We start from the raw sequence: 17,258 nt of genomic DNA, 5'->3' as shown, positions 1-17,258 counted from the left end.
TGTGAGTGTTGATTGGTCCTACTGTGTGTCCATCAGCGTGTGTGTGTCTGCACCATGATATACTGGTGTATATTATGACAGATTGGGTGCCAAATAAGCAAGATACTTTGTCCTGGATAGCTTCTGAACTGCTGTTGAAGATGCAATTATCCAGGAAGTGGAGTGTATTTAATCAAACTCATGACCTGTGCCTCACAGATTGTGGATAGACTTTGGGAAGTCAGGACGCGAGTCACTCACTGTGGAATTTCAAGCCTTTGATTTGCCCTTGTAGTCACAGTATTTATATACCTGGTTCATTAAAATTTTGGTCAAACCCCCAGGGTGTTGACGATGGGGGTTCATTGATGGTAATGCAGTTGAATATTATGGGGAGATGGTTCAATTCTCTCTTGCTGGTGTTGATCATTGCCTGGCAACTGTGCGGCATGAATGTTACTTGCCAATTAGCAGCACAAACCCGATTGTTGTCCAGGTCTTGCTGCATGCAAGCATGAAGAGCTGCAGTATTTGAAGAATTACGAACAATACTGAACACTGTGCAATCATCAATGAACATCCTACTTCTGACTTTATGTTGGACTGAAGGTCATTAATGAAGTGGTTAAGATGGTTGGGGCCAAGGACACTACCCTGGGGAACTCCTTCAGCACTGTCCTAGGATTGTGATGATTCATGTCCTGTCCAGGAGACAGGAAGGAAAATTTCTATAGACATCAGCCTGGCTATTTTATAAAGGGTTTCTCCAAAAATGAAAAAAGGTTTTACCCTGACATGCCTGACTATCTGTAACTCATACCAGAGGAATTTCCAGCCTTCAGAAAACAGCAGGAACCTTGTTATCATTAAATATACGCAAATGCTCCCGGTGACTGCAGAATAAAATTCCAAATAACTGCACCAACACCCTTTACATTTCAAGGCAGAGCTCTGGCCCATGGAAACTGTATGCCTGCAAAGGACAAAAGGGACTCTGACTCATCCATCAAACATCTCATGATTCTAGACCTGGAAAAATCCATCCTTTATCCAAAACCCAGAACAAGTGGGAAGTATGCAACATGGCCTCCCCAAAGCTGTGAGAACTTGTAAGATTGCTATGTGGAACTGAGCCCAGGCAGTCTACCATTTGACCACAGGTAGTGGCAAAAAGAGCTCTGTCCAGCAGTGTCCCCTAGTTATTATCCTTCATCTCTTACTGGTTCGTTCAACATTCCTGCATGCCCAGATTATGAGAGATGTTGTTCAGGACTTAACCAGTTCAGTGGGTGGTGGTGCTACCAAGATACTCTTGGTGATGACCACTGATATCCTTACCGAGAGTACATCTGTGTCCTTGCTTTGTGCCTCTTTCTAGTGATGTTCAACATGGATCACTAATTCCTCCGCTGAAGGAAGTGATGTGGTAATCAGCAGGAGCTTTCCTTGATCATGTTTGATCTGAATTAATGAGAGTTCATGGGGTGGTGGGGGGGGGGGGGGGGTGCAGTGGTTAGCACTGCTGCCTCATGGCACCAAGGTCCTGGGTTCAATCGCGGCCCTGGGTCACTGTCCTTGTGGAGTCTGCACATTCTCCCAGTGTCTGTGTGGATCTCACCCCCACGACCTAAGATGAGCAGGGTAGGTGGATTGGCCACACTAAACTGCCTCTCAATGGAAAAAAAAATGCGTATTCTAATTCTAAATTTATTTAAAAAAAGAGTTCATGGGGTCCAGAGTCAATGTTGAGGACTCCCAGGACCACTCCCTTCCAACTGCACATGACTGTCACCAAATCTGCTGGTTCTATCCTGATGTCTGCCAGGTAGCTTTTTCAATTTTGGCAGAAGTTCACAGATGTTAGTGGGGAGGACTTTGCAGGTTTGACTGGGCCAGACGCACCTTTGTTGTTTGATCAATGCCAGATGATCTATCCAGTCTCATTTGATTTTTCTTCTGACGTTTGATGCAACCAGGTGGCTTGCTCGGCCATTTCAGGAGGCAGTTAAGAGCCAACCACATTGCTGTGGATCTGGTATCACATGTAGGCCAGACAGGGCAAGGATGAGAAAGTAGAGTTGGGGTTGAAGATTAGTAATGGTCTTATTATGGGCAGAATTGCGGGGCCATACAGCCTATCTCTGCTCCTATTTCATGTGTCTGTTCCCATGTTCTTTGATGAAGTCACATCTGCTGTGCTGTGTACAGTTTTGGTTTGCTCACCTAAGAAAGGGTACTTTCTTGGGGGCAATTGTTTCCTTGGATGAGGGGCTTGCCCCCTGAGAAGAGGTGGAATAGAATGGGTCTCTGTTCTCTGGAGTTTAGAAGAAGTAAAGGTGTCATTGAAACATAAAATTAGCAGAAGACTTGACAGGTAGATGCTGAGAGGATGCTTCCAGTGGCTAGAGAGTCTAGAACTAAGTGTCTTAGCTTAACAATAAGTAGTTGGTCAGTAAGGACTGTAACAAAGGGAAATTTCATCACTCATTGAGCTGTGAATCATTGTAATCCTCTACTCCACAGGCCTATGGTTGTCCTGTCAATTAATACATTTAAGACTGACATTGCTTGATTTTTGGGCACTGAAGCAATCAAAGGATAAGGGGATAAAAAGCAAGGGGAGCTGTAGAAGCTCAGCCATGAACTTACTGAAAGGCAGAGATGATGCAAAGGGCTGCATAGCCGATTCCTGCTCTTATTTATGTTCTTCAATATCAGTATAAGTATCCTTTTAATAATATGATAATAGTTAATGACTTCCAAGCAACCCACTTTTGTCTAAAAAGTGTGGACTCTCACTCCTTCAGGTTGCTCATTGCTTTGAGAACTTTTTAAAAAGTCAGTTTCTCGATTAGCATCTGATTTGGCATAAGTTCAGACTCTAATTCACCCTTATCAGTCTGTTTATTTCTCCAGTTTTAAAACCAATTGAAGTGGTCTTAATATTTGAAGTTAATAACTTCAGTGAGGGGCTTGGGTTAGAATGTGACTCTATATATGACTGTTTGGTATCAAGAGGAAACATGCCACTTGCTTGTCATAAAATGTTTTCTTCTAGAGTCTGAGGAAGTAACTGATGAAACTGTGTCTCATTTAACAACCCTTAAAGCTGGGGTTGCAAAGGTGGGGTAACATGAGATGATTTGAATCCAATGGCCAATGCGATTGAATTTGGACCATTTCCAAATCGCTGAGTGCTGGATAGTGAGTTGTGGGGTATAAGTTAGGGAATTGGTGCACTCGTTGGCACAGTTTTACCATAGTTTCAATGGTATACTTTTTCTGAGACAGTTCATCATTACTTCAGAGACAGAAGGAAACAGAGTTTGCCAGTGCTGTTAGCATTCAAGGAGTTCTGGACCTTTGTGGATGTAGTATCCAATCTGTCTTCAATGCTTTTTGTTAAGTAGACATTTTACTGAATAAATTCTGTTTAATTCACAAATACTTGTCTTTCATACCCTGTGGATCAAGCATAACTGAGGACCCTAGTTTTAAGAGTCAATCATTTGGACCTTAAAGTTTGTTTAAATTAAAAGGGTTTTATACCTCAAAACCCTACACCTTGCAATATGCCTCCTTGCTCTGTCAGTTCCGATGCCTTCAGAAACTTGACAGTGCTCTAACCATGTAATAATGCATTAGGCTGTACCATGCCTAGTTACTCAAAACAGCACCAAACATTTATCTGAAACTGTAGGTCACAACACATATTAACTTTATAAAATTGCACAATTTTAGCTATGATTTTATTTGCTATTAATGGCTGAAATAGTCTAACGCAATTGCAAATATCAAGCTTATTTTACCTGTAGCAAACATGGGAGCTACATTATTATGTAATTGATCCTTAATGTAACTTGATGATTTGGATTTTTTGAAAATTTATTCCTTCATGCAATGTGTGTATCACTGGCTCAGCGAGTTCCAGGATTTTGACCTAGTGACAGCGAAAGAACGGCAATATAGTTCCAAGTGAGTTTGGTGTGCGCCTTGGTTTGAGTAACTGGAACTCAGGGTCATAGAATTTTACAGAACAGAAAGAGGCCCTTCAGCCCATCACATCTGCGCCGGTCATCAAACACCAATCCATTCTAATCCCATTTTCCAGCATTTAGTCCATAATTTAGCACACTAGCATTTCAAGTGCGTACCTAAATACTTCTTAAATGGTGAGGGTTCCCCCCTCTACCACCCTTTCGGGCAGTGAGTTCCAGATTCCTACCACCCTCTGGGTGAAAATGTTTTTCCTCAAATCTCCCCTAAATCTAAAAAAAAATCTGGTTTATGATTTTTTTTGCAATCAATCTGTAAAAAGGAACAAATGTTTCTGTATAATTCACATTTTTATTATAGAAATATTTCAACCCGACAAAATATGCCTTGTTCCTTATTCTACGATTGAGAGACAAGAAATCAGAGCATCAGGTATCATTTTAAAAAGCAACATACTTAACATTTTAGGTTATGTAAATGTGTTTGATCCACAGTGACATAGATACAAATGTTATACATTGGACCTTTTTGATACATGCGTGAATATGTTGTAAGGCGTGTTTACATAATATAAAATTTCCATGTGAAGTCATTTGTTTGGTAATGCCCATCTAACACAGAAAGAGTTGCATAATTTCCTAGATAACGCACTAACATTTTTAAACAGACTTAAGTTATGAATTGATTTGCTGGTAATATTTACCAGTAAAATAATGAATGACCAGACAGTTTTATATGTATATGGATGTGGTCCCATGTTAGTTCTGGTATATTAACTGCTCATAAACAAACCCAAAGCCGAAATGGAGTTTTATTCCTATCTCCCATGCATTATTTGATCATCAATTACTTTTAAAAATCATTTACAAGGTATTTTGTTCCCATTAGCCCCTTAAAAGTGGATGGTGGTGAAAACAGGATAAGTAGAGGGACGGCTGGGCAACTTTCTGGGATGAGGAACAATACACTTGTTATGCAAGATCACAAGGGACATGAGAAGAAAATTAATTGGAATTCTGTCTGCATATGTAGATGTAGCACAAAACCGTGAATGCTGTGAAAATATAGGCAACAAATTACCTTGCAAATATTATAAGTTAAATTATAATTGATGCCAAAAGTGTTTATACAATGATAGGAAGCAACATCTTTCACTCTATCTGACTGGAGCACACCGAGGATAAAAGCCCTGGAAAAATCCCAAATAAACACCTGCCCGACAACCAATCAATATAATAACGAATACAAAGAATGTATAGCATGCTCCTTTATGTACGTACAGAAACTTTTAGGGAAAACCACATAGTTTTAGAAATAATATATGCTGTTTATGTTTTAAAAGCAGGTTATGATATTCTTTGGTACATAAGCAATTTTCTACTGTGCAATATTTGGTCAGCATACATTCCACTGGAGTAGAATTAGTATTGTGATGGTTTGGTAAGAAAATAAGATATATTTTATACTGAGTTTCTATTGTTGAATGTTTGTTTCAGTACTGTTAAAAACACAAATTGCCTTCCATTGTAAATCAAAATGGTAGCAGTACGAACAATAAAAATAATCTTATTCAATGGCAAAGACCAAGTTAGTTCCATATCTAATTTGCAGTTGTTATGAATTAAAATACACTAGCAAAGATTTCACTGTGGTGGTTGAATCAAAATTTTCTCTGCAGTGATGGTGTAGAAATGATTTAAAATAAGAAGCATCGGAGAAGTAGTCATACAAATAGTCTGATTTGAAACCCTGCTGATTTTCTGCAAATGCACTGCATGTGTTACATTGTGAATTGAAAACTTTTGATGCATACATAGCCTGATTTAGGGATAAGCGATTGTGTAAACAGCAAGGCAGAGGGAAGTCAATTTGGATAAGCAGATTTCCAATAGAAATAGGGCAAATAAATGCAGCACACAAAGCAGATACTGGATTCCTGCTGCTTTGCTAGTATTGAGAAATAGCTTCTGCACCTTAACCTCATTTTTTTTTGTTACAGGTTTATCTTTAAAATCACAAAGTGCTTCTTCCAATTCTTTGGAAATTTGCATCCGATAGTATTCATTGGAATATGTTCAAACAGCTTTAACATTTCTGCAGCTTTTAAATATTGTTAGACCTCCATGTTAACCTCGAACCTACAGAGCACGTAACCTAGCCAGCAGCGCTTCTACTTCAGGAACAGCATCACCCTCAGCAGTGAAATTAACAGTTCCCATCTCCTTCTCCTTTACGTCCATAACAGCATGCCCCTCTCTTCTCCTGACAGCTTTACTCCTTGTAGTAAATGAATGAGCCTCTGTTTCATAACTGAGTTCCTTGCCGCTTGGAATTCTTGCTGCATTCAAGTGGATATTCTGGCCAGAACGTGACCTTTCCAGTTGTGCCTTCTGATTTTCTGCAGGGGGAAAAAATATATAAAGGGGAATTAAGTTGCAGAATAGAAGTTGAATAGGCTTTGAAAATAAACTGTGTAAAGAAATATGGGGCAAACAGTACGCAGGTAGCAGCGATGTAAAGGAAAGTTGACAGAAATTACAGGAAATGTCGCTTGGGCAAAGAGGCACATAAATATTACCAGTTAAGCAGAGGATTGATAGCATAAACCTGATGCTCCAAATTTAGAAATCAAGTTTTCCCCCTTTAGCAAATTTTGATCCGGGGGAATGATGCCAGCGAAAGAGAATGCATCTTTAATAAACTGATTAGCATTTACCTGTCGAGTAAGGCAGGTAGGATGAACACAATAAAGAAGTGAGAGCACCAACTACCATTAATACAACAAAACCTTTCCATTTTCAAACTGCTGTGCTTTGAGTTTTATCTCAAATCTTTAAATTTTAGAGGTACTGCAAAAGCACAAATTAATTTTCAAACGCAATCTATTTTCCATCAATCTGATATCTTTGCTGCATGTTACTAATAAGTGACAGGGATCTTGACTTATCACACCTGCTGTAGTAGTCAGCTGTACAGTCAATTATTAAATGGCTTTGGCTGATAGGAGCAAGTGGCAGAAATGTTATCAGCCAGATTGCAGACATCTAGCAAACATTATGAATTATCCTCTCCCACATCTTCAACAATAAAAAAGAGACACTCCATATTCATGTAACCTTGAGCATAGCCTGAAAACAGCCTCAACAAACTTGACATGACATTTAAAGTTTTTGGTTATTCTCTGAAAGATGTTCTATCATCCGAACAGTAATGACTTTGGAACAGAAGCAGTCACTCATGACTGTGTGTTTTATGTGAAAGCTGAAAATTCCTACAGAAAACAGCTTGTAGTTTAAAAGGCTTCTGCTGAAGATATTTACTGCACTGTCATTTCATGACCAGGGGGCTCACGGTGATGGATGAGTACTTTACACAGTAGCTTGGACAATCTCAGCAAACCTCTGTAGTATGATCACCTTTAGACCAGAGGCAAGAAAATAAATGTTTTTTCCCAAACCTAGTGGCTTTGCTGGCTATCAGCATTTCAGAACTAGTTTTTGAGAAACGGTATTAGCCAGTAGGGGTGACGTGATATATTGGTCTGTGATGCATTGTTGTCTGCCAGTATATCGTAGCAAAGCTCCACCCACAACCTTAATAATACCCCGCCACTTTGTATTGAGGCAGGAAGAAAATACAAACTATTTGTCCACACTAATATATTCAAGTTTACTTACCCCTGATTTTGAGTATTTAATACCAGTTTGTATATCAGGAGCTCTTTTAAGGTACCTTCCGTTTGATTTATCTTAAAAAGTTTTGTCGAAAAAAACAAGTTCATGAAAATATTGAGGCATTGATGCCAACACTTCAAAATGTCATTGTAAAGTAGCCAGTTGGACATTGATTATATTTCTTTTAAATGAAGGCTTCCATTTTGCATTCTGAATATTATTGAATTCCAGAACAACATGTTGTTTTGGACTGGATTTTCATGGATCTGGGCAGCCTCTCTGGACCTTCAAAATGGTGAGCAAGACCTGGGTGCAGATGTCCCGCTCCTATTTCCAACAGGTCGGATTATTGCCAATAGAGGAAAGAGGGCAGAGTGTGATTCACACAGGAGGGAAACCTGAACTCAGCAGTCATTTGAACTCGGTTTCAACATTCCCCATTTTGGCCTGAACCAACAGTGTGAGTCACAAATTGATGGAGTAGATGTAAATGCCCTTGAAGGGTGAAGAAGATCTCTATAACTGTCATGATTTGAAGTCTTTTAAATCCCCTGCTCTGTAAATTTTGAAAACATAACAGCTTTTAACTGTCACTAAAATTAAAGATAATCTCTGCAGGATTACTCGGACTGACAAGCCATCTGCCGCAAGTTAGAAAAAGCAATAGCTGCTGATCGTGAAGCTTCAAAAGATTTTTGTTGAGATTGCCCCAAGGGTTATCATTATGTTGTTATGAATGTTTCGCTGCATTTTAAAAGCTACAATAATAACAGCAAGGTATCTGGATCACAGTTTGATTGGCAGTTGTCTTTGCTGTGGGATCTGAATAGAAGTTTGTTTTTAAGAGAGATTAATCAATTAAAAAACTTTGAATTGATTTTCTGAATGGGGAATATTTGCTTTATCAAATATGTAAAAGCTGTATTTGATTATTCAAAGTATTGCTTTCATCTTCATACAATTCCTGAGGTCTGCCCATTTTGGATACTTGTTGAGCAACCATGGAGGAGCCATGGAGGGGAGGGCCATGGGGGTATTGGTGGGGGGGCATGAGTTGGCATGGAGGGTATGCAGGCTATGGGAAGTGGGTAGGAAGGTGAGGAGTGAGGGATAGAAGGCCTAATAATTTCTAAAATAACTAGGCTGAAGTCCCAGATAACCGAGTCAGACTTTCTCATCAGCCTGCTTTGGCATTCACCCCATTCCATGTTCTGCTTCTAGGGCCCAACTCTATCTTGCACCCAACCTTTTCCTGTTGAAGAAAAACAATATGCATTTTGGTTATCCATAGAATCCCCACAATGCAGAAGGAAGCCACTTAGCCCATCGAGACTGCACCAACTCTCTGAAAGACCACTCTACCTAGGCCCACTCCCCACCCTATCCCCGTGCATTGGTAATGGCCAATCCATCTAACCTGCATATCTTTGGACTGTGCAAGGAAACCGAAGCACGCAGCATAAATCTACACAGACATGGGGAGAATGTGCAAACTCCACACAGTCACCCAAGGCCAGAATCGAATCCGGTCCCTTGTGCTGTGAGGCAACAGTGCTAACCACTGTGCCAATCCCATTATCTTTTTACTGAGACAGGTCCGGCAAGTAGAGTAATTTCCTGACCCGAGCTACCCACCTTCATAGCCAAAATCCAGACCTTTGTCTCAAGAGTTATTCAGAACTGAATCAGAACACTGTAATTTTCCAGCAAAATGTTAGCAGGAAGAAATAACAGAAATGACCTTATGAAATGGCACATGGCATGTGATGGAGGAAGAACAAAATAACAGTACATTGTCGCTTCTACAATTCATGCACAGAATGCTAATTATTGGAAATGAGGAGATTGTATAAAATCTATTTCAATTTCTCTTCACATATCATATGCTGATTGTTCAGACTGGCATGGATTTTGCCTCGACCAACAGTCGATATTAAAAAGAAAGGTTAGGTATCATCAAGGGATGTTAATTATGCAAAAGCAAGTAAAACGAGTTTGATCAGAAACAGATAGGAAGCTTTTATTTCTCTCCGACAGCTGAGGTTAGAAAAACATTTATGTTAATACTGGAGCATCTGCTGATTACATCTGAAGCTGTGGGATACCGACATTAAATCACTGAACCATTTTGGCAGCTTCTAGGTTCTTTGGCTCTACAGGGGCCTCATTTCACTGGTAATTTGCAAAGAATTTCACCAAAGTTTGACAGATGGCCAAAAAAACTTCATCATTGGAAGTTATTTTTGATTGTTTAAATATCACATGACAATTAAAATAAGGCATTTTAAACCGACTATAAGTAATCACCGGATTCCATTCCTCGTAAATTGTAGTGCTTTACAAGTGTGTGGAATATTAAAATGATAGGTTTTTAAAAAGCTGTAATAGCCATTTTATTGGTAGCGACATTTATTTTTATGATGTGTTTGTGTCAAGTAATTTCAACATTGCTTTGAAAAGGGCGGTTTCTCAGCATTTTACTGATCAGCTGTTTTTGGGAGAGGCTTGTGACATCAGAGGAAGTTGAAATCCACAGGCACTTTCACTTTCAAAAGAATAGAACTGAATTTGGCATTGCAGTTACCATTTTAATGGTTGCTTTCATATGCTTAACACTGTGGGGAAGCATGGTTGAGACCTGCATACAAAGTTTTATACTAATCAACAGTGGACATATGAATTTAAAGCTGAAAGGTTAAACAGGAAATGTCCACTGATGTAACTTTTTAATATACTAGATATAGAAAACCAAGGCCAAAATAGGGTTTTTATTTTACAGATTTTGCACTGAGGCAACGCAGTTTTGGACATGCATCAGTGAGAAAGAATTAGTGTAACTTGGAAATCAGGCTGGTGCCTTCTGATTGCACTGAAGCCAAGACACATGAAATCTGTTCCAGTGCATTGTCACACCACTTGGACTTCACATGGAATTGGTGTATACTTCCAACCTTGTGTGAAGCCAACTTTAACAAGTGCTCCAGCTGGCCAACTGGATCCATCAGGAGTTTTTTAAACTTGGTATGATCTTTGGTTAATGTTTAGAATTGACCATATTTCAATGTTCATGTTCCTGAACAATAAAAATAAATATTTGATAAAATATCACTATTATTTTGGGCATTTGAAGAATTAAGTAAATATGAGTTTTTTTTTGGCCAAAAGCATTTATTGAAGCCTGTATCAGAGGACTGATATTGCATGTAGAATTGATTTGTCTACAAAACAATTATTTAAACTGGATCGTAAGTTGTGAAATATGCTTAAGATAAGCTTTAGACATGCTTTGGCAAGCATGGGAAAATTGCTGTTAGTCTGCAACACATTTCTTTAACCTAGATCGATACATGCTTTGGACAAAAATATTAACTACAGGAAGGCATTGCACCATTCTTGTAAACAAGTGGTGCTCTGTCCAGCTTGTTTACTGTTGGCTCTACAGATGTCTTTCAACCAATCTTTAAACAATTTGTCATCCTTTCTCAAAACAAGGAACTGGCCTAACACTACATATGCCTTATCAAAGCCTTACTCTTCCAGTTTTATTCCAAGTGTTGTTCCAATACCAGCCAAGGAGGAAACTGACTTGTTCCCCATTGGTTCAGAAACAAAATTCCAGTGCTTGTGTGATGTTGAAATCATTGTACAGAGCTTTAAACCTTCTCCACATTTGCTGTTGAATAATAATGTAGCAGGTTCAGGCGCGGCAACCCCCCCTTCTGCCTCTGTACCAGGGCCCTCTTTACCTTCGGCACCTTCCCCACCCATGCAAACTCTTGAGTTCACCGTCTCCAATTTCCAAAAGAAGTCCTTTGGGAGAAAGATCGGGAGGGTCACGCGACCGGCCAACGACTTTGCCCGCTCGTCACTCGCGTGCGCGCGCGCTTCCCGCCCAACGGACGCCGGCCAAACGCTCGCGACCAAGTAAATGAGTTATACAGAGAGATTGGACAGGCTAGGAGTTTTTTCTTTGGAGCGTGGGAGACTGAGGAGTGATCTTATAGAGGTGTATATGATCATGAGAGGCATGGATAGGGTGAATGCACTTAGTCTTTTCCCCAGGGTTGGGGAATTGAAAACTGAAGGGCATAGGTTTAAGTTAAGGGGGGGGGGAAAGAATTAATGGGAACCTGACGTGCAACGTTTTTACACAGAGGGTGGTACCTATGTGGAATGAGCTGCCGGAGGAAGTGGTTGAGGCAGGGACATTGACGACATTTAAAAGGCAATTGGACCGATACATGGATAGGAAAGGTTTAGAGGGATATGGGCCAAATGCAGGCAAATGGGTTAGCTTAGATGGGCTTTTTGGTTGGCATGGACCAGTTTGGGCTGAAGTGCCTGTCTCCGTGCCATAGATTCTATGATCTATGTTAATTAAATATGCATTCAATAGAAACTGAAGTAAAATACTTGCAGGATATCTGAGAGTATGGTCTCTAATGGGTTGTGTAAGTAGTTGTTTGAAAGTATTATCCAATATATCCACTAATATCTGGCTATCTATTATTTGCCTCAGATAGCTCACAAATAACATGTAGGCAATAGTCTGAATGTATTTTGATATGTGATGCGCAAAACAGAACCAGCAAATAATTCACAGTACAGAAAGCACCACTGCAAATGAAAAGTCACACATTTTCATTTATTACCTGCAGTAGCTCTGAGGTTTTAATGCAAACCTAAAATATATATTTTTTCCAGTTCTTGACATTTTATGTATTGCAGAAACTAAGCAGCTGTCACAAAGGTCTAATGCATATACAGCCAATAATCAATAACCTAAGGAGCATGCACATTTATGTCAATTTAAGTTTTGTTGGCATCTGTATTTATTGACGGAACAAGTGATCAGGCATAATCTAATACTGAAGAAGCAATATCTCAATGAGAAAAACTGTTTCAACACATTTGACAGTTTTTAATTACTGAGGGGGCAAGTTACAATTTAAGTGTAGAGTGTTAAACTGCAACATGTTCACCATGAGATGATTCAATACTGATGCTTCCTGGCACGCTTATCTTTATTTCAAGGAACTTAAGTCATGTGAGAAGAAATCATATTACTGTTCAAATAAAATTACAAACCGTGTTCTTAATGTATTCTAATAGGCAGCCAAATGGGATGCGTGGGGCCTAATGCATTTTTATTTTTAAAAGGAATTCTTTATTACCAGAGATGCAGCATGTATAATGTTATGTATTGTATTTGCAATGCAGCTATTGATCTCTGACTAGTAACTGGCAAGAATTACAGTCAGACATCAACATTTTTATGCTGCTGGTTAGAACTCTGGTTCTCAAATTCACAGAGCATGTTGTGCATGTGTGGTTGCATTTAATACCTCAGCAATTAATAAGCAGCATCTTATTGCCTGAACATTTAAATTAATGCAAGTAGGTTAACAAAGTTGTCCAGAAGGTCAAAGGTAACATGTGATTATTTTTCACAAAATTTGTAGTTATACTCCAAGCAGTGCCAAGCCACAGTGTTGTGGGACTGCTTCCTTCAGGGTATCTTGCACTGCTTCTCCCCCAATCACATGTTCCAATTCAAGATTTACACGGCAGGAGTCATTTTTAAATGCTGGCTGCCCATTTCTTGCCTGAAAATGGGTGTGGACGAAAACTGATTGGGGCAGCACGGTAGCATTGTGGATAGCACAACCGCTTCACAGCTCCAGGGTCCCAGGTTCGATTCCGGCTTGGGTCACTGTCTGTGCGGAGTCTGCACATCCTCCCCGTGTGTGCGTGGGTTTCCTCCGGGTGCTCCGGTTTCCTCCCACAGTCCAAAGATGTGCAGGTTAGGTGGATTGGCCCTGGATAAATTGCCCTCAAGTGTCCAAAATTGCCCTTAGTGTTGGGTGGGGTTACTGGGTTATGGGGATAGGGTGGCGGTGTTGACTTTGGGTAGGGTGCTCTTTCCAAGAGCCGGTGCAGACTCGATGGGCTGAATGGCTTCCTTCTGCACTGTAAATTCTATGAGAAATCTATGATGGACAGATTAGCATCCATTTGGCAGAGGTGAAGTTAGCGAAGCAGGTACTTGAAGCCAGCTTCAGGAATCACTTTTAGATTTGAGTATTAATTAAATGTAGCTGGTGAGCTGTAGTAATCAAATGGATGCTTTGCTGCAGATTAAAGGCTTTGAGAAGGAAGAAAATCTCGACACTGAATCAGCTGCCTGGTCCACAGGATGGAGGTGAACCCAGGTTGGGTGCAGGGCATGCTATTTTTGTGCATCAAAAGAAGTTTCCATGCTTCACATGGCTTCACAAAAGGACTAAAAAGTTTGTGGCTCCTTTGGGGACCAGTCAACAGTGTTACTTTACACATTGCTAGCTCCTCTGCTGATAGACTGGGTCTCCTACTTCTCCATGTTAAAACCAACATGTGGCGGCACTGGACACCAGGGCCAGAATTATATGTTCATTGGGCAGGTGCTTGCCTGATCCAGAAGCGTGTGAAACCGCATGAGAAGGTGTCAGGTGCATGTCTCAACGTCATCATACACCCACGCAATATTTTGGTCAGCGGTTGCGCACAAGAGTCAGAAGTGCGTCCACTAACAAACAAGCAGGCAATTTAGCCTGTTAAGGGGCCAATTGAAAGCAATTTTACATAGACCTTCTGCTTTTATGGTTGGTGGGTGGGTTGATTAGCCAGACAGCCTTTATGTTTCAGCTGCAACCTTGATCTAGGGTGGGCTGAATTGTCCAGGTTGAAATAAAATTTAAAAGGTGTCTGGGGACTGAGGTTTGTGCTTGAATGTGCTTCCTTGACACTGCAGCGTTTTTCCATCGGAATTTATTTTGTACAGGTCTGCAGCACTCCATGACAGCTCTGTAGCATCTGTTCACCTGAGAGAGTCCATTAGAAGTGCTAGCCTGCACCCTCTCTTTTATTGATACTAGCCCTCTTCCCACCCCCACCAACAGTGCTCAGCCTTTCCCAGTTCATGTTTCACGCTGCTGCCCATTAATTGGCCTGCCAGCGCAAAATTGCATTCTGGGGCCGACTGTGGCGGGAAACATGTTTCTTGTCCACTTCCAGACCCACTGAGTGTGCGTGCCCGATGAGTGAAAAATTCTGTCCTGGAGTAGATTTTAAGAAGGCAGGTGATAGTAAAGCAAAGAACTAGGGTTTTGTCTTTGTTCTCTGATGAACCATCAATCGAACGCGAGACGAGTTTCTGTACAAAGGTGAGGCTTTAATAAGCTAGAAGTTAGCCCTGCGGTCGACTACAGTAAATGGACGACCGCCGGGCGTTCTGACTATTTATACCTCGGTATGGAGGCGTGGTTAACTTAGCCTCTCGACCAATCGGAGAGCCGTCACATGACTGGTCTCAACCAATCGGTCGAGAGGCACATGACCGACCAGGGCCAATGGTAAGCCGGTGTTCTGCACCAATGGCAGACAGCTATGCAAATCATACCACCACATTCTCCAGAATGATCTGGGAGCACTGGAAGGTTTGGCAGAAGAGCGAGGTCCAATATCACTTGATGTGATCCAGCTAGGTTATACATGGTTAAACCAGTTGTGCACCAGACTGACTCAAGTGTGCAAGCCTTGAGGAAGCATTGATGAGTGCCATACTACGCGAAGGAGCCAAGATAGGAGACAGTGGAGGTTTTGCTGTGGTCAGGAAAATTAGAAGTCGAGGTGGACGAGTGGTTTATCTTTGGAAATATTGTAGCGATTGGAGATTTTCAAGACCAAACAGTCGGGAGTTTTTGAAAGTACAACTGTAAGTGACATGAGGTAGCTTTTTGCTGGGATATTGTTGAAAAGGGGTAATGAACAATACAAGAAAATGACTGTTGATCATGTGGGGGAGGGGGAGGGTGGTGGTGGTGGAAGTAGGCCAGGAGATGGCAAGAAGGAGGTGCTGAATACAAGACCATGAGACACGGGAACAGAATTAGGCCACTTGGCCAATTGAGTCTGCTCAGCCATGATTGAATTGATATCTTTCTCATCCCCAATATCCTGCTTTCTCCCCATAACCCCTTATTAATTAAGAACCGATCCATCTCTGTCTTGAAGACACTCAGTAACTTGACTTGGCCCCCATGGCCTTCTGCGGCAAAGAGTTCCACAGATTCATCACCCTCTTGCTGAAGAAATTCCTCCTCATCTCTGTTTTAAAGGATCCCTTTAGTCTGAGATTGTCCGCTCTGGTTCTAGTTTTTGCAACTAGTGGAAACATCCTCTCCACGTCCATTCTAGCCAGGCCTCGCAATATCCTGTAAGTTTTAATAAGATTCCCCCCTCATCCTTCTAAACTCCGAGTACAGATCCGAGCCCTCAACCATTCCTCAAACTCTTTATTCCAGGGATCATTCTTGTGAACCTCCTCGGGACCCTTTCCAAGGCCAGTACATCCTTCCATAGATACGGGGCATAAAACTGCTCTCAATACTCCAACTGGGGTCTGACCAGAGCCTTATACAGCCTCAAAAGTATATCCCTGCTCTTATAGTTTATCCCTCTCGACATGAATGCTAACATTTCATTTGCCTTTCTAACTGCCGACTTAACCTTAAGAGAATCTTGAGCAAGGACTCCCAAGTCCCTTTGTGCTTCTGATTTCATAAGCATTTCCCCATGTAGAAAATAGCATATGCCTCCATTCTTCCTTCCACAGTGCATAACCTCACACGTTTCCACATTGTATGCCATCTGCCACTTCTTTGCCCACTCTCCTAGCCTATCCAAGTCCTTCTGCAGCCACCCCCCCTCCCCCCGCTGTTTCCTCAATACTACCTGTCCTTCCACATATCTTTATGCATAGAAACATTTATACACAGCAAGAGTTGAGCTTGTAGAATATTGGGATTGCTCATCAGAAGGCAGTGATATGTACCTCAAAAGCACCCTTCAGTGAGAATGCTGGGAGGGAGACAGAGGGTGGCCAAAAGTCTATTCAAAGGTGAATCAAGCCTGCAGCAAAGCAGAGGGATCACTGCAGAGTACAATGCCATTCTCTGTGCAAATGGTGGCAGCAGAAAATTATGCATCCATTGCTCCCCAATAAAGAGGCCTCCAGGCTAATCAATTATTTCAAGATAAAGGCTTTCAACATTGGGCTTTAGACCGTAGGAGATCATTTCAAGAGATTAGTGGGTAATTGTTCCAGGGGAAGAAGCATGGCGAGAGTCAGCCATTATAATGCCACACTCTCTCTCCTGATACCTGTTCATATTGCTATGAATATATTCACTACACATGACTAGGCTGCAAATACACCTGCAAAAGGTTCCTCTTGGGGTTCAGACAATCTGAGACAAATGCTGTCATAATATCCACTCATGTATATCATGAGATGCAGACAGGCAGTGATTGACACACAGCATAACCAATGAACACACACGACACAGAACAACCAATCACCAGACAGGACACCACCACTATAAAGCCCACAGGGCATTAAGGTTCTCTCTCTCTCACAGGACACGGCCAGGGAGATAGTCGCAGTGCACAGGCCAATTAACATCACCACCATGTGATAGAGAGCTAGTCTGGTCAAGTCAGTAGGAGGTTATCAGTTAGGTTAATAGAGTGTCAACCCACAGCAGATTATGTACAACAATCAACAGGTTC

General features: G+C 41.2%; 1 protein-coding gene and 1 pseudogene across 1 annotated transcript in view; both read right to left on the bottom strand.

Annotated features, from left to right (window-relative positions):
• Positions 1-4,306: 4,306 nt before the first annotated feature.
• Positions 4,307-17,258, bottom strand: part of LOC119977295 (protein diaphanous homolog 3-like) — a 729,004-nt gene continuing 716,052 nt past the window's right edge. The window contains exon 28 of the mRNA XM_038818049.1: positions 4,307-6,373. Coding sequence (XP_038673977.1) covers positions 6,114-6,373 — 260 coding nt within the window. The 3' untranslated portion in view covers positions 4,307-6,113. The remainder of the gene's footprint in view (positions 6,374-17,258) is intronic.
• On the bottom strand, positions 10,964-11,344 carry LOC119977297 (annotated as a pseudogene).

The sequence above is a fragment of the Scyliorhinus canicula genome, chromosome 14 (genome assembly GCF_902713615.1).
Source record: "Scyliorhinus canicula chromosome 14, sScyCan1.1, whole genome shotgun sequence".
NCBI lineage: Eukaryota > Metazoa > Chordata > Chondrichthyes > Carcharhiniformes > Scyliorhinidae > Scyliorhinus > Scyliorhinus canicula.
The sequence above is the reverse complement of the archived record's forward strand: the minus strand, read 5'-3'. Positions and strand labels throughout refer to the sequence as shown.